The sequence below is a fragment of the Suricata suricatta genome, chromosome 2, assembly GCF_006229205.1.
Source record: "Suricata suricatta isolate VVHF042 chromosome 2, meerkat_22Aug2017_6uvM2_HiC, whole genome shotgun sequence".
NCBI classification, from domain to species: domain Eukaryota; kingdom Metazoa; phylum Chordata; class Mammalia; order Carnivora; family Herpestidae; genus Suricata; species Suricata suricatta.
In genome coordinates this window covers 137,695,849-137,717,110 of record NC_043701.1, presented here as the reverse complement: position 1 = coordinate 137,717,110, position 21,262 = coordinate 137,695,849, and the positions used below count along the sequence as shown (strand labels likewise).

Sequence of the window (21,262 nt, the reverse complement as noted above, 5' to 3'; positions counted from 1 at the left end):
TGCATATTAACAAAGAAGAAAAAGACATCCAGGTTATTTCTTAGAAGCAGCAAGGAAGATTTTCCCTTAAAGATGTGCAAGATACATCTCTGCTGGAACACACACACACACACACACACACACACACACACACACACAGCAAGACAAAATGAAACAAAACAAAATAAAACCAACGCAAAATCCTTTCATCTGGAATCTCTGGTTTGCTTTCTTTTATTCCTTAGAACACACGAATATGTGAAAATGCACAACACTCAGACGTGTTGCCGGATCGAGTGATAATCCCTTATAATGTGCCTCTATTTAAAGCAACAAACAGATGGAGGGTTTATGAGCAAGGCTGGTAAAAGTAAAAGCAAATTATTGTAATAGTTGTACTTTTAATAGGATTCCCCACAATCTAAAACATTATTCCCCAAGGAACAAATTGTTGTATAAAATTGCGTTACTTAGGAAAAAGACAGTCCGCCCTGACTTCCCAGAGACAACAGAGGACTCCGGGATGGCCTTCGACTGCGGGGGCACTCATGGCAAATTGGTGTCCTGGGAGAGAGGTACAGATGCCAGACACCGCGATCTCCTAAGAGGAAGCTCAGTGGAACAGGGTAAAAGGCAGAAGGAGTAAGGGGAAATTGGGGGCATAAAAGAATTCTGAGCTTTGATTGAATTCATTACCTTCTAATCTCCTACATCAAAAAACAAGGTTTGGGAAATTCTTACAGATTTAAGCATGCAACATCACTTCCCCCTCTACCAATTCAGACCCAAATCTAGCTGCAGCACAGCAAATCTTGCTTAACAAACAGCGGAACTGTAAACAATTCAACGCTGACTCATTATCGTGATCCCTTTTTAAAAGAAACAAAACTCATAATAATTCTATCATTAAGATGAATATACCATAGTGATGGCCTTTACGTAAAGTATAATTAAAGCTAATTTTAATTAAAGTTATTACACCATTTTGGAAGAAAAACAACCCAAAGAGAAGGAAACAATGGGGTCAATAACTCACTCCAAAAATATTTTTTTTTGCCTCCAAAACTCACATTGAGGGAGACATTCCTGTGCATGATACAAATGGTTCTGACATTAAGAAAAGTAAACAAGTAAGAAAAATAAAGATGGAAAAATTCTGTGGTCAGTTCACAAGTGCTTTTTTATTGTTTGAGGCAGGGTTAAAGCCTTTTATGAAGACAAGGATATATGTGTCGCTAGATTAAATATGACATTGGCCAAGTCTAGCTGCCCTTGCACCGAAATCTGGCCGCTCATAACATGCCATGGACAAAACATGTGTTAGTGCTTTTAAACAAAGAACCAGGGCGGGACTTTATGCGGCTAATTTAAAGCATTATCCCAAAGCTGTTCTGTAGATCAAAGAGTGAAAAGGTACTCAGCTCTGGTTATTAATGAATTTGAGAGATAAAGGCAAACACTTAACATCCTCGAGTTATTAGTGGCCTCGAGGGTTTTGATCAAAATTTGTCTCAGTAACTGATTAACTTGCATAATCTACAAGAGGGATTCCTGCCAGCCTTATTGCAAGTCATTCAAGGACTACGTTGACTCAGGAGGCCAGAGGCCACACAAATGGTCTAGAACTGAGAAAGCAGATTCTTCTTGGGTCCTCGGGGATTCTGAGTCCCAAAAGTCTTTTACAGTAGTGACTCTCTAGTTATGGGGTATCTATAACTTGGAAGAATTCTCTTTCAAATTTTGTTGTCCTCCATCTAACCTAATATTGGGAGATCCAAGTCGATGAACACCTGCGCTAAACAGAAGAAGCAAAAATAAATGTGATTGTGTCAAGAGCAACCAGCCTTTTAAGTATCTTCTGGAGTGATTCTACCGGTGTATAGATCCATTAAATGAAATGATAGCCACCTTACTAGTATGATTGTGCTTACTTTCCTTGTAACTGTGCTGGAATATAGCCAAAGACACACAAAGACCATCTCACAAGCTATGGATTTCAGTTCTGGGAGGTGCTGGAGAGGATGCCAAACTCGAAGGGTTTGTGCCTCCTGCTAAAAACTGTTTGGTCTGGTGGGTGTTTTCTATAGTCCTCACTTTCTTTATTAACTTCCTGCCCATCGCTCTGTTTTCATCACCTCACTACCTTTAAATAGCACCCAAAGGAGCAAGCCAGCTCCAAACTACAAATATGGCCACAGGCATAGCCGGATGTGTGTGGTTAAAAATAAACAAATACATACATAAGTAAATCAGAGTCCTTGGTGCAACCAGAACTTGGTGCCGGGAAAGATGCCTGACATTGCCTAGTATTCAGGGCAAGACGTGGATTTAGAAATGTTCAAAACAAGATCGAGTCCATGCTTTTGTAGTTAGGGATTTAAGGAAGGCTATTTACTCCAGTTGTAAGAACACAAAGCCGGCCATAAATGTATGACCCGGCTGAGAACTTATACCTTCAGTTCTCTGAAAAACTGCAAGCCAAAATGTACTATCTGTAAGAAAGATACTAAAGAATGGTATGTGCTGTGTGTGTATATGTGGGTGTGTGCAGAAAATAAGGGATTAAAATTCAAGGTGAATAAGGGAGGGTGGCCTTCTTCCAAACTGTGATTATTTCACTAAAAATAAACCCCCAGCACTATGGTATCAGAGGGATCTCTACTCAATAGGCAAGCTGAAGACACAGTCTCTCTCGCTTGACTATGGCCAGTGAGCATGCTCAGGGAGGCCCCAGGTGTGACCTCTGCTCCCCTGTGAGCAGTGGAGGGGCCAGGCAATCTATCATGGTGTTCCTCCTGTCAGCCATGGTGCTTCGCCGCCGCTGTCTGTCACCCTAGTGGATGAGACCTGCTTAAGGGCAATCATGTCAATCTCTATGTGACCACTCAGTCTAAGGCAGGATGATCTTGACAGGCCTGGCAAAGTCAGCGGAAGGTACCAAAAGCTGAAGTCACAGCCTTTCCACAGAGAAGCGATGTGGACCATTGTTTTTTATTTTAGTTATTTTCTTTATTTTTACTTTCCCTTTTTCTTATATTCTCATGACACGGGCTAAAGCATTCGGAATAAAGCATTCGGAACTTGCCATCAGAGCTGGTCATCTCGGATAAACCTGTTGCCCTCCGAGTTTTTCCCATAGTAAACATAGCGACACTTCCCCAGGACACCTGCAAAAAAAAAAAAAAAATGGAAACACATCCTTAGAGGTGGCAGAGTTAGTATACAGCAAGGAAACATAGGTGCAGTAAAGCAGATACACAACATGGTCCCAGATTTGGTGAACAGCAGCAAATGGATGAAGCCCCAGGAGGGAAGGACCCTACTTTCCTGTCCTCAGAGTTGATATTCAAGTAAAATGTCACCAGAGCACAGGCACCTAGGAAACACATCTTTCCTGCACGGATTCTCCTCCACATTTCAGAGACTTTTCTAGTTTGGCCAAGTACTACTCAAAATAAAGCCTAATAACCCTTTCCATCTCTAGGATCCCTTGGTAGAGTTTCTAAAAATAGAAGATTAAGACTTCCAGGATAGGTCTGGCCCATGCAAAAGATGTAAAACAATCTTCCCAGAATGTGATTCTTTTCAAATCCTTTTTCATGAATCAGTATTATTATTATTTAAAAAAAATTTTTAATGTTTTATTTATTTTTGAGAGAGAGAGAGACAGCATGAGCAGAGAGGGTCAGAGAAAGAGAGGGAGACACAGAATTCAGAAACAGGCCCCCGGCTCTGAGCTGTCAGCACAGAGCCCAACACGGGGCTTGAACCCACGAACCATGAGATCATGAGGTGAGCTGAAGTCAGACGCTTAACCAACTGAGCCGCCCAGGTGCCCCTGAATCAGTATTAGTAACTTCTAGGGAGAATCATCCAAATCCCAGGAGCCATCAGGTGCCTACTGGGTCATCAAGGAAGAGTGATGGGGAGGCGCCTGGGTGGCTCCGTCGGTTGAGCGTCCGACTTTGGCTCAGGTCATGATCTCACAGTTTGTGAGTTCGAGCCCTGTGTCAGCTGTGCTGACAGCTTGTAGCCTGGAGCCTGCTTCGGATTCTGTGTCCCCTTCTCCCTCTGTCCCTCCCCAACTTGTGGTCTATCTCTCTCTGTCTGTCAAAAATAAACAAATGTAAAAAAAACTTATAAAAAAAAAGGAAGAGTGAGGGCATTGACAAAGTGCCACATGGAAAGTAACAAGAACCTGTGACATTAAAGAGCTGCTTCTTACAGGAGGCCTGAAATGAATCCTCAGGTTGGAAGGCCTTTGATTTTCATCTTTAGTTTTAGCTTAAATAATCTTGTGGCTCTATTACAGTTTTTGTGTCATTCAAGGAGACTTTAGGAGAATTTAAGTATGAAAATTACCCCTAGAATAGGGTCAAATCTTCTAACCAACAATATTTATCCTAGATATCCATAAGAAATTACCTGCCACAGTTATTATGGAAGCTTTGTGTGATTGTTAAGGGCAAATCAGTTTTTCTAAGAAAACATTTATAATTATAGTTTGCTTTTGGCCGTCTTGTGTTTTTTTCCTTCTAATTTTAGAAAAACTAACTTAAAATTCAGCTTCACAGAGTTGCCTTATTACTAAAGGACACTTGAGTCTCTGAAGTGTGCCTAACCACAAAAAAGCAAAGGAGTGTCCATAAAACATTAATTCATGAGCCACAAATCTGCCTGTAAAAATAGCTACCTATAAGCATGATTATTTTTTTTCTCCATTTGATAGTGTGAAACCAACAATCACCATCTAATATTCATCTGGGGTAAATTAGCACTTGAAATGATCCAGGTTCTTCATAGCAGTTCTAAGTAGTAAATATTTTTGTGACTGTGTAAGAGACGGTTCTCTACTAAAGAGGCACCTGGGTCGCTCAGTCGGTTGAGCATCTGCAGCTCAGGTCATGATCTCACAGTCTGTGGGTTCGAGGCCCATGTTGTGCTTTGTGATCACAGCTCAGAGCCTGGAGCCTGCTTCAGATTCTCTGTCTCCCTCTCTGCCTCTCCTCCACTCATTCTCTACCTCTCTTTCAAAATTAAATAAAGGCATAAAAAATTTTAAAAAAGAGATGTTTCTTAACTATAGAAATTTAAATATTACTCTTAAATAAGGATTAAAAATGGCTCTTAGAAACCTCTAAGGATAGGGCAGATGTTCCATGGTTTGGATGGCTTAGGACAAAGTCGGGAATTACTGGCGTCCCAGTAATTCCAACTCTCTTGAGAGCTGGGAAAGGGGAGAGAATGACATTGTTTCGTGGCCTCAGACTGGTCTTGGGCTTGCTCTCATTACTTCTATTTTTCACATTTCTGTGAACAAGATTACTGTGCACCACAACCCGCACCCCCTGCCCCCCACCGCTTGGCCATGCTTTCTCCTTGGCCCCAATCCCCAATTTCTGCATTTCAGAAATTAGATGCCTAGAAACATAAAGCCTCGATAAAATCTCCTTGAGACCTTCCTTGGGCTAAAAAGTATTCCCTTGGCTGTTGGCACCAAACAGTTCCCTTTACTGCACTGTGATTACAGAGCCCTGTGGTTGCCACCAACACTGAGAACAGGTCTGTGGGTCAGGCTTGGCTTGTCAGGTTCTGTTCCAGGAACAGCATCCCCTACAGGCCTGGGTGGGAGTGTCTCAGATGTTTCTGAAAATCCACAAAGGGCTTCCTTAAACATAATTGACTCAAACAAACCCTCAAGAATCTGGAAGGACGAGGCCAAGGATGTTAATTTCTTTCTACAGCACCAGAACAGCATGAATTTTTATAAAAAGAAATGGATAGGGCTGTCAGATATCATAAAGAATACAGTCTTTCTCCTGAGTAAAAGAACAAAAGGCAGACACGGGCACGCATACACACACACACACACACACACACACACACACCCCACGAGCTGGGACTAAATTTCTTCCAGTGTGCTCTGGGACTGAATTTCTTTACTTTCCCCTCTCTCTTTGGTAGCCATCAACTCCAGATCTTGCCTAGATACCACCTGGGCGGCAAGTGCCATCCTGGAAACAAGCTGGCTACTCCTGGAACGTGGGCTGTAATATGGAGGGAGGTGTAGCATTCTGAGCCACACTCCCCAGGCCTTCTTTCTGGTCGGCACTGATGAAAGTCCTTTTTAAGGCCTGTCCTGTTCCTCTGGGCCCGGAAGCAAGAATGTTTATAGACATCCTGGGGAGAGAGGGCTGTTTGATGAATGCGGGAGACTGGCGAGGTGTCAGAGCTTGGAAAATGAGGCAAGGACATGAGGTATTAATATTGTCAATGATCCCTTGACGGGAAAACAGATACCGCACTCACCGTCAGGTTTAAATAGACATCAAGTGCATGGATGACAAAAGGGCAGACTTCAAACAAAGGGCTGTGTGGTGGGGAGCAGAGCCAGTCTCTGTGCTGGCAATAACCTGATCTGAAAAGACACTGTCAGGGCTAGAGACAGGCCCAGGATTGTGTGCGGTGACAGAAAACAGAGATGCTGACAGAGATACCGGTGCCATATTATGCCAAGGATAGTCTAACACTGTCTGCGGCTCTAACGAAAGCTGACATCACTCCCTATCACTTGGGGTCTTCTCCGCCCGCTCCCGCGGAACATTTCTCCCCAGACATTACAAAACTGGCTGCTGTAAGTTCCGGGCGGCCCTGTTCTGTCAGAGCACTCGGGGTCAAGGGGCCTAAGGATAACCTCAGTCAATCTAAATTTGGACTTAGCAGGAGGAGCGTACTCCGCCCCCTGCTATCTCGGCTACTTGAGGTGATCAGGCTGCCAACGTGCGTGCGAGGAGCTGTCACCTTGAATAAAATCCTTAAAGGGAAGGCGCTCAGTCTGAGGGCTGCTCCGGGAAGGGACAGCGGCCTGGCAGCCAAAAATGAAATCCAGCTGCCGGTGCTCTCCTGGGGAGAAAGGTGGTCTGGCTAGTGGCAGTTAGAATCGGCTGAAATGTTTGAACTCACACCCCCTACACTTGCTTAAATTAAGCAAGTGTTGCCTCTGCGGAGACTCCTACCCAAGCTCATGGTTGGGAGGTGATTATCCCCTCACGTGGGGCTTTCGTATTCCAAAAATATATAAATAAATAAATGACGTTAACAAGGAAGGAGAAAAAAAACCAAACCAAACCAAACCGCAATCCCATGCGTGGCCGCAGGACTGTATTTATCATGAAGGTTATTTGTAAAATAATGGCATCTGCTTGCAAATTAAACGCGGTGGCAGCGTGTTTCGCTCTCCCCCGCCGCCCCGTGGCCCTCTTCTCCCGTCATGGCAACTGCCATAAACTGTGAAAATTACAGAGGGAACAGTTTGCTTGCAAAGAACATTTTGACAGGGAGGCGCTCCGAGCCTGGAATCTGGGAACCCGCTGGCTGTGACTCAGTAGGCGGTGGTTTCCGTGTACATCTGTAATGCATTCACTTGTTTGTATCTCCTCGAACTATAACGTTTTGGGACTGCAGGGGGAACAACATTTAATGGCGTATGTAGTGTTTTTAATTAAAATATCTGGCTTTGGCCAGAATAAGTGAAGCAGGCTCGCCGTGCACCAGGTTGACATGTATGTGTCTGTGTGGGGGTTTCTTTTCAGGGGCCCTGAAAAATGACAGTGTGCTGTCCCCTGGGGAACCTTCTCCTGCCAAATGAGAGTCCTAATTTTTCTTAAGTAGCCAGCTCTCCCATCACCATAAGCTTTTAAAACTATAATTATGAAAAAAATGTATTGGGAAGAATCTGTTTTAAAGAGGTCCTTTATCTTTTGAATGTTTCCCCCTCTGGAATGGATGTTCTAATTACGTAGGTTAAGTTATGACCTTGGGGCTGCCTAAGGGGGTGACAAAGCAGCCTCTTACTCATTGTAAGGCTGAGGGCTGGGGCAGTACCAAAGACTTAGGCTGGGGAAGACCCTAAGAGCCCTGAGTAGAAATTCCTTGCACACTCATACAGAGTCCAGCAAAGACCCCAGGACTCCCTCATCTCCCAGACAACCTTGCACTTCCAGTTGTACTTCTGCTACTTAGTAAGTAAGGAGAGATGGGAGAAGACCTATATTTAAATCCAGCTCTTCGCCTGCTGGTTATGCCACCACATATACGTCCCTTTTCCTGACTGGGCCGCATTCCCCATTTGTAAAATGAAGGCAAGGGGCCAGAGAATCTTGGAAGTTCATTCTCGTTCTGAAATGTGTGATTTAGTATTTTCAAATGCTTCCCTTGTGACAGTAAGGATGTCAGATCCAATAGTGCCTGGTGGAGAAGCCAAATCCAATGGTCAGTTAATAAAAAATTTGACTTTGACTAAGTTAGCTCTTGAGACCCATGGGGCCCACATTCCCATAATAAAGAAAAGGAGTTTTACTGGACTTCAAAATCTCCAAGGAAAGAAGTTCCCCTAAATTTCCTGCAACCTGTATTTCACACTCAGAGCTGGGGAGCACCTCCCACGAACTAACCCCTATTCAGTTAGCTTTCATATGAGTCCTGGTCTTGCATTAATTTCAGATTCCACAGAGCTCAAGACTAAATAGAAGCATGAGGGTCTTCTCTCAAATGGTTGGCCATTTGTATCTTAGCTGTGAAACAAGAATAATCTAGACGCATACAAGCATACAAACACAAAAATCTATTTGATGATTGAGGATAGGCTGGATCAATAAATTCATTTTTGTAAAACAGAGAAAGTTAAAAGTATCAATTCTATTATCATTATTAATATTATTAATATTAGTTTTGGTAATCTTCATTTTAAATGCTATTATGACAAATGTAAGTACAGCTGTGTGGGGAGAAATTTTCCTGCAATCTGATTTGGATCAGTTCGTGAGCACTAGGAGCTTACGATTGGACAGCCCTATAAAATGGGTGAGGGGCAGAGGGCTTCCCATGGAACTCCTGTTCTCCAATCTGTATGAGTAAAGGAAGGAGCTAGACTCCTCATGAGGTCTGAAAAAAAAAGTGATGACAGTGTTGTGAAGAGGTGGGTCCAGTGACGGACAGGGAAAGAGCATCTGGAGAGTCTTTCTGGCCCATGGCAGACGGTTCTAGAACGATGCTTCCATGTGACACTATACATACCTTTAGCACATCACCTCTACAATACTCCGTGTATTGCTTTCCAATTTGCTAATGCCCAGTGGTTGAAACAGTACAGAGGAAATGTTCCGTAAATATTTGCTGAACAGATAAATTAATACCACTGACATTATTATCCATCTACAATTTGAACAGAATCCACCAAATTAGGAATTTCAATGGCTGAACCTTCATACCTTAACCTCTGCTAAGACTACATGTCTGGCTTTTAAAATACATACAGCTTAGGGGCGCCTGGGTGGCTCAGTCGGTTAAGCCTCCGGCTTCAGCTCAGGTCAGATCTCATAGTCGTGGGTTCTAGCCCCGCGTCAGGCTCTGTGCTGACAGCTAGCTCAGAGCCTGGAGCCTGCTTCTGGTTCTGTGTCTCCCTCTCTCTCTGACCCTCCCCCTCTCATACTCTGTCTCTCTCTGTATCAAAAATAAATAAAACATTAAAAAAAAAATTAAAATACATACAGCTTGAATATTTGCTTTACTAAGAAGGGGGCAAAATAACAGAAGGCCATGGTCTCAATTCCTAAACACTAAGGTTGTTTTTATGCTGAACACTTTCCTCCCACAGAAACAAAGCAATCATAATACCCGGCTGGAAAGAGAGAAGTGAAGTGAATCTTATCATCCGGCCGTAAGAGCCGTGAACATCATACACAGAGAAGGACATTCCCCAGAAAGCACATGCCTCAGTCTTTGCTGCGGGTGGGCCGCAAGTAAACCGGGAGCTGGGAAGGAATAAACGCCCATGTTTTATGATCTTGAGAAGTGGCTGGCGCAATACCCCGAGGTCAGCCTGTGTGCTGTGCCCTCAGCTCGGCTGGGGCCATCACACCGGATTTAGCAGAGCCTGCAGAATTATGGGCTCCTGGCACAACATCCTCCTTCAGTGTCAACTGCTTAAATACTAAGGCAAAATGAAAAGAAGAGAGACTTTCAAAGGTCTTAAGGGAAGGGGTTGCTTGGGGGCTGGCTCTGTGGAAGGACAAAGTCCGTCCTCCATGCCTAGCGTGTTTCCTCCGTCCACAGGCCCATCTGAGAAGCCTCAGGCAGGGAACAGCAGGGAACAGTCTTGACCCAGGAGAGGGGAGAGAAGGCGAAGAAGAAAGTGAGAGACTTCCTTCCCAAACTAGCTGAGTGTGATTTCAGGCAAGTGTCTCAGCTTTTAGTCGGCTTCCTGGGTTGGAATGGGGTGCCGTGCGTGTGCAGTGCCTGCGGATGCCAAAATCACCCGGAAGAGCTGCGGCTGTCTCCACCACGGGCCGGGGCTCCGTGCTCTTGTGGGCCGCTTCAGGGACCACCTCAAACAATGCCCTGCAAAGGATGTCTCCTAGTCTCTCCAGAGAGCACTCTTGATCTCTTCTTTTTTATTACACAAAACAACCCCTCCTTCTGAGCAGCGCGCCCCACCAGGCTGCCCCTGCTACACTGCAATGAAAGACATTTGAATTCTGCCATTTTGACCCTAAGGATGCCTCATGCTTATAAACATAAACACGTAGACTAGCCTGGTAACTTTTCTTTGAGAAAGCATTAATTATTCAAAGCAAATGCTAGTTAGCCAATTCCATTCTTTAATTTTTGAATGCAAAGCTAAACCATATCCAATTTTTAACATTTCACTTCTACTTTGTTGAGTTTATTTTCCACGGTGTCAATTCTTTTCCATGTAATTTTTACATCAAGGCTAAATTCCTCAGCTTTTGCTCGCTATCACAGTTTACCAGTTATGTCTTCTAAATCGGAGTCACTAATTTTTACAAACTCACATTACCTTGAGTAAAATTTCACAGACCTGAATTGTGGCAGGAAGTTTTGTGCCTTCTGTTAAAAGTTTTAGTCAACACAGTTTACTTTGTGCAGCTTTGGTTTCTTTCAATTTTATTTTGTTTTCATAATTTCCACCAAGGTTAATTTCTCCCCATGAATGTATGCAAGTTATCAATATACAGACAAGATATAAATGGTTGGTCAATTTGTTTATTTATTTTTTGCCCATAACAAATTGCATCATGTACAGGTTTAGGGGCTGTCCGTTTTATTTTGGATTGACTATTTCTACTAGCAATGTTTGTTATAATTTAAAGTAAATGATAGTTTTTATTCATTTCTTAGCACAAAGAGTATGCAGGTGAAAGATCGATACCCTGCACACATGGCAGGATCCAAACTGTGGGGTTATGACGTGCTGCTTTCTACCAAGCACCTGTCAAAAAAAAACCCACACGAGGGGCACCTGGGGGGCTCAGTCGGTTAAGCCTCCGACTTCGGCTCAGGTCAGATCTCACATTCGTGGGTTCAAGCCCCGCGTCAGGCTCTGTGCTGACAGCTAGCTCAGAGCCTGGAGCCTGCTTCTAGTTCTGTGTCTCCTTCTCTCTCTGCCCCTCCCCCTCTCATGCTCTGTCTCTCTCTCTATCAAAAATAAATAAAACATTAAAAAATTTTTTAATAAAAAAAACCACACGATCCAAGGGTTTGGCTAAATCCACATCCTGAAACAAAGCTGACCCCCAAATGCCGGCCAACCTATCCTTTTGAGAAGAGGGCATTTGGCCCCAGGGCTCAGTCCCCTCAGGGAGGTTAAACTTCGCACTGAGAGAGAACAGATTATATGTCCCGCTTAGACAAATGCTCGGTCTTGTCAGGCCTCACCCACGTGTTCGTGAGGAAGAAAAACAGGGGGAAAAAAACCGGTCAGCACAGAAAAGGATCTTGGCAAAACCTGCACTTCAAGGTGGTAGGAAAGTGAGGCTGAGAAGCCAGCCTTCCAGCCTGGGGGAGGCTGCACAAATGGTCATGTGAGTGACAGGTTGACGGGTGACCAGCCGGAGCCTGCGGAAAATGCGCTCTGGGCTCCCAGGGCAGCTGAGCTGAGGCTTGTCATTTTAGAAGAAAAGGAGGCGAGAAGGGAGGCGGAAAGGGCAGGGCCAGGTTTCCCCTCACACAATCTGCCAGTGGGAAATGGGAAAGCTGGTCCAGGTCTGAGAAGTTATTGCATCTTTGAGAGGATCCTTAGGAACCAAGTCCACTGTCCCACCTTGAGCCCCCTGTCCCTGCCCTCAGGCTGCAGATTTTGTGGCCCTGCCAAGACCTGACCCACCCATTCAAAGTCCTTTCCACACAGAGGAAATATTAGGCTGACAGAATTAAAAGTTTTCTGGCAGCAGATGTTTCCATTACGTGAATCCTGGAAAGGAAAGAGTCAACATGTTTTTCCTCAGATGTCCATGCTTTTGATATTCTGTTGTATTAAGGGTAGCTCGGGCAGACAGAGACTGACGGGAAAGAATCCTAGGTCTGAGGATGGGCTCACTTGCTCTTTTTCCTTTTCTTTTTATAGTTTTTTTTTTTTAAGTTTATTATCTTAAGAGAGAGATTGAGCGTGCTTGCAGGAAAGGCAGAGAGAGACAGAGAAAGAACCCTAAGCAGGAGGGACAGAGAGAGAGGGACAGAGAGGGAGAAAGAGAATCCCAGGAGGCTCTGTGCAGTCAGCCAGGAGCCAGAAGCAGGGCTCGAACCCACGAGCCATGAGATCATGACCTGAGCCAAAATCAACAATTGGATACTTTATTGACTGAGCCCCCCATGTGCCCCTCACCTGCCCTTTTAAAAACATCATTAATATTACTGGCTCTTATCTCTACATATGCTGTATTTCAGTCAAATAGGAACAAACACACATCAGAGATCAATGCCAGAGTAAAGATTTCTTGTTGCAACAACATCCCCCTACTAAAAAACAAAATAAAAACAAAACCAAAACCAAACTAACACAACTAACAAACAAAACAACGAAAAGCACTGCTAAATCTTCTCAGCACTCTAAATTTTGGGTTTTCTTCTTGGGTTACATTTTTTGTGCCAGTTAAAATGAGGTTCGTAACAGTTTTTACTCTGACTTCCGAAATGGTGATTTATTTATACCTTTTTAAAAGAATATTTATTATTTTGCTTCCTAGTAAGCATAAACATAGGACGGGAAACTTCTCTTTAAAATTATTTCATCAACTCTATTGAAGAATTCTCACTGGGACAAAATTTAAACATCATTTTAGGTCAAGTGTTGCACTTTATAATGGAGGAAAATGAGGTTGAAAGTGGTTTCCCCGAGGTTACAGTACCAGAGAAGCCATCCACACAACTCTATCCGTCTAGTCCAGATGCTTCTGAATCACAGGACACTGCCTTTAAGATAGGGGCACTCTAAGGATCAACCTGACTTAGGCTGACTTTTATCTACTTTTCTGCTGAGAGGAATTGAATCTTCAAGGCCAGTTTGGTATAAGCACGTTTCCCTACGCCTCATCTCTGTATTCTAAGTGGGGTTTAATGGATTTGGGATGGGCTGGATTCCAAAGCGCATGCCAAGATGGAATGCAAATCAGCTAACATTCCTGAAGTTCCCTTCCATGTGGCTCACTGACGGATGTCCCATAAACCAAGCTGTCAATCAAGGTGGACAGTGGTCAAGTGTGGCTTGAAATGAAGTATGGCTTCATTTTTCTTTCTTTTTTTTTCTTTTTCTGGAGGAACTCAGAAATCCTTCACACAGGAAAGAGAAAAGAAAAAGCAGTTCACTCCTTCACCACCTCCCCCATTTCTACCATTATGTCCATATTCATCTTTTCCATCTCCCATCTGAAGTCAAGAGCATTGCCACTAGAGGGCAGCATGAATTTAGGAAAAACAGATGCTTTCTTGGGGAAAAAAAATGGCAACTATTCAGGGAGGGCCATTAAAGCCACACTGTGCTTTTGGTCACCAATTATAGGTTCTGTAATGATCAATATGTCATGTTCGCTCAATCTATGCTGAAGGCTTTCTGGGAGTGGGGCTACCAAGCACCCCCCTTTTGGATTCCTCTGGTCTCGATTTAAAAGACCGATTGTCTTTACTGTCAATTGCTCTAATTAACCTTCCAGGCTCAGAAGTTGGGGATGTTTACATAATACCTGCATAAATGTAACACATACACAAACTAATAAACAAAGATAAATTCCTAAAAAAGATCATTTTTACGGAAGGAATCCAAAAGGAAATATGCCACCCAATGGCATGGAGTTACCAATCATTGTGAGAGTAAAAAAAGTAAAGAACTAAAAAATAAGATAAAATAAAATTGGGCCAATAAAATACACAAGAGGTGTGTGATTCCATCCACACAAATCATAGCTACCGCCTTTTAAGGCACCTCTGTGATCAAAACCCACCCAGCCATTGTCTTCCCTCGTAGAGTATCTGGCCCAGACTAATCAGAAAAGAGAGGCAGAAGCAACTCAAATAAAAATAAATAATGATTCCAGCTTCTCCCTGATCACCACTTGGTCCCCATCATTAGTCTCTGGCACACAGGTCAGTGACGATTTTCATCCCCTTACAACAAATGACCACCTCCCTCTAGGAAAAATGAGATACTCATGAGTTTCTAGGGATTTTAAGCACATCATTATTTTTTAAACAGCAATAAAGCTATGACATTCTAGGGAATGGTATTTTAAATGAGAACTTTTTAGAATTAAAATCCATGGCGGGGCACTTGGGTGGCTCAGTCAGTTGAGTATCTGACTTTGGCTCAGGTCGTGATCTTGTGGTCTGTGAGTTCAAGCCCCACATCAGGCTCTGTATTGACAGCTCAGAGCCAGCTTCCAATCCTGTGTCTCCCGCGTGCGTTGGTGGTATAGTGGTGAGCGTAGCTGCCTTCCAATCCTGTGTCTCCCTCTCTCTCTCTCTGCCCCTCCCCTGCTTGTGCTCTCTCTCTCTCTCTCAAAAATAAACATTAAAAAAAGTTCTAGAACTAAAATCCATAAGTAGATTCAATCAGAGAAGGGACACAAAAATCGGTGTCACTAGACTCGGGGAAATGAGAGATGACTGCAGGGGTGGCTCTTCATTTCAGGGGAGAGACCTCTCACGTGGACAGTGGAGCAAGGATACAATGGCTCTCACACATTTCTTCCCTTACACTTTCTTTCCTACTATAACAGTCATGTGATTGACTAGCCACTAGGGGAACGTTGGGTTCCAGTTAATTAATTAAATTATCTCATTAACTCGTGGTTAACTAGAAACCTTTCTGAGTTTTTTCTCACACATAAACACTATGGAAAACCAAAGCCAACTTCATTGTCTTACCAGGGATAGCATAGTGACCACAAATGAGGATTTCTTTGAGTATCTATCGTGAGGATGATACAATTTAGAGGCTCAGCTGGGGCGGGGAGACTGCTCTCTGAACATTTCTCTAGGTCTTAGGATCTCCTTTATATATGAGCTGCAGAAGGGCAGAGATGACAACTTTTCATCCTTGCTTCATGAGGCCTACCTAGGGCATGTAGGTACTCAATAGATTATTTTTTATTGTGGAATAAATGAAAGAATCCTAGGATACAACTCGCCCTTGTACCAGAATCACCTGGAAGGCTTGATAAAACAGATTGCTGAGCCCCATCCCCAGAGTTCTGATTAGTGGGCCTGAGTTGGGGCCAAGAATTTGCATTTTTGCAAGCTCCCAGTGACATTGATACTGCTGACTGGGGACCCCACTTTAAGAAACACTGATCTAGGACAGCCCAAGAGGCTCCCTTTTTCCCTTTTATAAAAAATAAATTCTTGACATTAGTTTTTATTCGTATAAAGTTAAGAGTATTCAAATTCAGAGACAGAAAATCTGGTTGACAGAGGATCCTAGTGTATGAGTTTTAGTAAATGGAGATTTTACTCTCTCCAAACAATAGTCTGGAAACAAATCGTACCTAAAATTAATAATGGTAATATAATAATCATAATAAAAGTTGTTCCAGATTTTTAATATTAAGCAAAAAACATAAATGTTTAAATTTAAGTGATATGCAGACTGTATTAACAGAAGAAAGGAGGAAAAAGACTTTTTTTGGGTAAGCGGAGTGGGACTGAACCTGCAAACCATAATTTATGAAGTATAAGGAAAAAAAAGCTTCCAGAAAAAATTTTCCAGAGAGTCTTTAGCTTTCCTCTAAAAGGACAGAATCTTAAATGAACAAATCGGAGCAGTGGGGGTCCTCCTGCGGAGTTTGAATGGAAATTTTGGCTTTGCTCTCAAGCACAAATTTGCTTTTGGGTCTCAGATCTGCTTCTATTAGAAAGCTTACATCAAAAGGGGGGAAAACATCCACAGTTCTGTCTAGTTCTTCAGGCTAAAATTTCTCAAGAGAGTCATTGAAAATAAAGACAAGTTGCCTTTTTTTTTTTTTATTCTTCAAGCTGCAAAAAAAGAACCTCTCAAATAAAATTAAGCAGACCCAGTAACAACTGGGTTTGTCATAATTCAAACTCTGCAAGGACTGGGGAAAAGACCTTCCTTCTTGGGCCCATTAGTCCGGCCTCCATCTGCCCTTCATTAGAATCTAAACAAACTTTTCCTGTACTGATATTACTATAATCCTTCCTAATTCCAGGACACTCTAAATTGCTTTCTCCAAAAGGAAAACAAAAGGAATCTGCTGATATATGAGCTAACTGAAAGAAGTTTACGTTATAAAAAAAAAAATAACAAAAAGTATGTTGCAGCAGAAAGCACAGCAGAATTCTTGGGCACTAGTAAATCTCAATGCCAAATGCCAAAATATTTTCATTATATCCTAATCTTTACCTCCCCATCCTCTAACCCACACTGGAAAAATTAAAAGCCCATATATTGCTAATGTTAATGAAATAAACCATAGGTTAAGTAAGAATTAATAGTAGAAAGCAGTTTATAAGAACAATATAAACCTCCTGTAAAATTTTTTTTTTTTTTGCCCAAAATAAAAAGAAAGTAAATAGGAGAAGAGCATATTATAAGGGCCTTCATTAGGGTCAGGCTCATTAAAACTTAATGAAGGCACTAGAATCGCTCCAACAGTATTAAGAGGGTTGTACTTTTTACCTCTCAGTGGAATGGCCTGTGTTGGAGAGACATTGCTGACAGTGGGTGGTACCAGGTGTTATCTGTCACTGAAACATAGACTTCGATGGCTTGGGATATTACCCCTTTTATTTGGTTGGCTTGAATTCGTCAGGATTCACCCTGTGGTGAGTTAACATGCCTCCATATTGAAAAAAAATTGCCCATGGGCCAATGTGAGCCTCACACCTAATAGAATACATCTGGCTCTGACAGTTTGATGCCCAGCTCTGAGCCACATTCGGCAACACAAATTAACAGCGTAGACATTGCCCACGCTGAGCAGGAAGTAATAACCTGCTACCTGCTACTTGGCCAAAATCTCATTATAAGCCATTACAGTAATTGAGGGCCAAGACTCTGTGGATATTAGACTCCCCGAGTGCCAGTCGTTAGTTCAGCAGAAGAAAGACTCCGAAAGGAGGGGGCGGGGGGGCCGACTGAGGAGAAACTGTGCTTTGGACCATTGTGTGAATTCCCTCTACAGGGTGCTCTGTGGCTCTGGGAGATTCGTGAGCTGTTTCTCTTCTGCTCCAAAGTCCACCTATCGACGGGGGTGGGGCTGGGGTGAGGAGGGGAGGGGAGTTGGGACTCCAGAAAGATGACATAATTCCTGGTAGGCCTCCAACAATGCTATACAATTAAAATTTGGTGTAAGTGAATATTGAGGACATCCACAAAAAGAAGAAGATGGTAAAAGAAGTCAGAATGTTCCACAGTAATAAGGGTAGTAGATGGGGTAGAGAGAGGGGAAGAGGAAAGCCACCCATTTTCCCCAGAAATGGATCCTCTCTAGAATCACTGCCCTGATATGAGCATCCATTCTTCTGTAGCTGGCAAAGCCAGCCCCTTTTCCCATAAGGCTCGCCCTCTTCAGGGTTGGGGAGCTAGGGATGAGATGGTGTGAGTTTGGTAGAGGGAAACAGGGAAGCAGTCCAATGGATCAATTGAACAGCTGATCAATCAACCTGATGTTTGGTATCATGAGGATGGTTCTGGACTGTAGTAATCATAACAACACTCAATAAACACATCTTGGAAAAAGAGAGGGCCAGGGAAAAGAGTAATTGGAAATACAATAAACTGATTTTACAAATCCCTTTTTATCCTGCTACATACAAATCTCTCCCTACACACACACACACACACACACACACACACACACACACCCCAATAAGAACCAAATTCTCCAATTATGGGAACACGTTGATGCCCAGTTTTACCTGTTATACTCAGGAGGAACATAAAACATTTGAGTGCCAGGTCTTCTCCAGAAATGACTGGAAGCCTGATTAGCAAACCGTCCTGGGCATCCAGAAGATTCCACTTCATCTTACTCCATATCTCAGTAAAAGGATCCCTGGCCTTGGAATTTTGAAAGAACTGGCATTGGGGGGGAAATAAACACTATGATGGAGGAAAAAGGGAGTTGCGGAGTGTGAGGATGTCTGTGAGCAGCAAGCACACCCTCGGAACACTCCGAGACAATCTTCCTGTCTCAGCCACACCAGCCTCGGTATTTCTCTTCACCTAGAGGGTTAAGCACAAGCCGGAGCCTAGAAAATGGCTGCTGTTGGTACAAGTGAGGCCTTCCCTATAACTAGATCCTTCAGGAAAAAACAAATTAATCAACAGCGAGCTGAAGTGGGTTTAATGATTGCATTCTGCATACAATCAGCTTTTCCCTTTTCAAGGGCCATCAATATGTCAAGGGAAGACATATCTGAAGGATATAGCTCTTAACATCAAGGTTATCTATTCTCCACAAGGCTCCCACTCCTTGCTGGGCTGATACTCCACACTGCCTGTGTCTAACATTTTCATCAACTCTGCAATCAATCAAGGTAATAATGTTGTGCAAAAAATCAATTAACAACGCAATTAAACTTTCCTTATTATCTCAAAGGGCTGAAATAATACCTAAAGGGAAGATAGACTCACTGAACGCAGACATCCATAATCCAATGTGAAAGTGAATTATGAGGTTGGACAGATGCAGGCATGTGCTGGTGCTGTTATTTTCCAGGGGTTATATCTCATTGTGGCAGTGTATCAGTCAGCCCCAATCCCAGACCCTAAAATTCCAAATTACTTTTAAGAAATATATGATGTGCAATATCCATTTCATATTCTCTTTTAAAGATAACCCCCCTCCCCTCCAAAAAAAAATTGAACAGCCATATTATTCAAAGACAAAATGATCTTTCAACAAGAACATAAAATATAAAAGCTATAATAACATTTACATCTGTATAGCACACATCTCTGTAAATGCAGGTCATCTATTATACATAATCTGCAGAGCCTAAGAGGCCTGGGATGCGGCACAACATTTACAACCCAAATGCGTGAACGTGTAGACTCCTGTGGGATGGTTGTGGCTTCCCCCGAGTGGAGGTCTCACCCATGCCTGCCTGTTCATGTACGCATGCACACATGCACACTCACACGTACACACATGCATGTTGAAGCATCCAGAACAATGGAAGTATCACTCATTTAAAATGAGAATGGCTATATTATTTAGCAATTACACTCAACTTGCTCTGAGACACTGTCCTTAGAAATCGAACATATACAGTACATAAAAAAGAGACGACTATTAACCTTTCGGTGCAGCGAGGATTGTGAAGAGCTTGAAATTTCACACTGAAATGAGATCCATGGTAGAAGAAGAGGAGGAGGGAGTTTCTTGACATTTACAGAATTCATTTTGAACTGTTCAGGACCCACATGCAATGGTCCGGCACTAACAAAAGATAGAAGGGGAAACAATGCCCAGAAGCGGGAAGGTTAAACAAACAACAAACAAACAAACAAACACATCAAAGCAAAAGCCAGGAAACAAAAAGTGCTGATCAAATATTGACATTATTTGGGGCACCTGGTGACTCAGTCAGTTAAGCGTCTGACTTTGGTTCAGGTCATGATCTCATGGTTTGTATGTTCAAGCCCCACGTCGGGCTCTATGCTGACAGTTTTGAGTCTGGAGCCTGCCTCAGATTCTGTGTATCCCTCTCTCTCAGCCCCTTCCCCACTCACTCTCTGTTTCTCTCTCTCTCAAAAATGAATAAACATTTAAAAATTAAAGAAAAACAAACATTGACATTATTTGAATATCTCCTAATTCCTGGAAGTAAAATGCAACACTTAAGAATCAACATGAACAGGGGCGCCTGGGTGGCTCAGTTGGTTAAGCCTCCGGCTTCGGCTCAGGTCAGATCTCACGTTCGTGGGTTCGAGCCCCGCGTCGGGCTCTGTGCTGACAGCTGGCTCGGAGCCTGGAGCCTGCTTCAGATTCTGTGTCTCCTTCTCTCTCTGCCCCTCCCCCTCTCATGCTCTGTCTCTCTCTGTATCAAAAATAAATAAAACATTAAAAAAATTTATTTAAAAAAATATTTAAAAAGAATCAACATGAACAGATGTCAATTGTGAATGCCCAAATAAGAATCACCTCCCTACACCATCCCTTCTCCATCGTGGAGCCAGAGGCTTCCCTACAACATGGTTGGAGGATCTCATAGCATATACGGAGAGCCTAGGAGATCCCTGGAAATTCATAGGAGCCAAATAAACTGATCCAGAAAGCCTAATTCCAAAGTTGGGTTTCAGAGAGTTATCTGAATCAGAGTAAGAAAGTATTTCCCTGTGTTTCTAGATCAAACATGTTGCTACTTGAGCTCTAGATTTCAGTAACATACAGCTAGTCTCCTGGTGGTGTGGATTTCCACATATGCCACCAAGGAGCGGAGCAGTGCAAGTAATGTCACCTCAAAATATCCTTGCTCAACAATGAATTCCTTTTTTGCAAGTTACTCACTTGTAACAACGATCTATCTGCTTAAGCCAACTTTCCCCATTTTCAGCACAGCAAGGAGGCAGAACTGAGCCCCAAGTGCAGATGTACATGAACAGTAAAACAAGACAAATGCATACATGCACTCGCTCTGTAATTTCTTAAGAGAAATAAAAAAGCAAATTGTGATGTACTTTTTGGTACAGAATTTCAACAGAGAAGTTGAACAGGTTAGTGATTCCTGCTATTTCCCTAACCTTAAGGAACATAATTAATATGTTTTCATTTTCAATGACTACATTGTGTGTGTATCAACTGGAACTGCTCCTGCTGTGTATTTGATTCCACTGACGATGGGGTGGGTTGGATTTTAAATGATGTGTGAGCACTTCTGTTCTTTCCGTGCTCTGGTTTATGTGTTATTCATGACTTGCATTACAGACATGGCTGATACACAGATGTAAATGTTATTAAACCTTTTG

At 42.8% G+C, this 21,262-nt stretch overlaps 1 protein-coding gene across 2 annotated transcripts in view; it reads right to left on the bottom strand.

The window, feature by feature from the left end:
- Positions 1-2,966: 2,966 nt before the first annotated feature.
- Positions 2,967-21,262, bottom strand: part of LRMDA (leucine rich melanocyte differentiation associated) — a 721,100-nt gene continuing 702,804 nt past the window's right edge. For both annotated transcript variants that reach the window (XM_029932012.1, XM_029932013.1), the window contains exon 6: positions 2,967-3,146. In XM_029932012.1, coding sequence (XP_029787872.1) covers positions 3,067-3,146 — 80 coding nt within the window. In that variant the 3' untranslated portion in view covers positions 2,967-3,066. The remainder of the gene's footprint in view (positions 3,147-21,262) is intronic.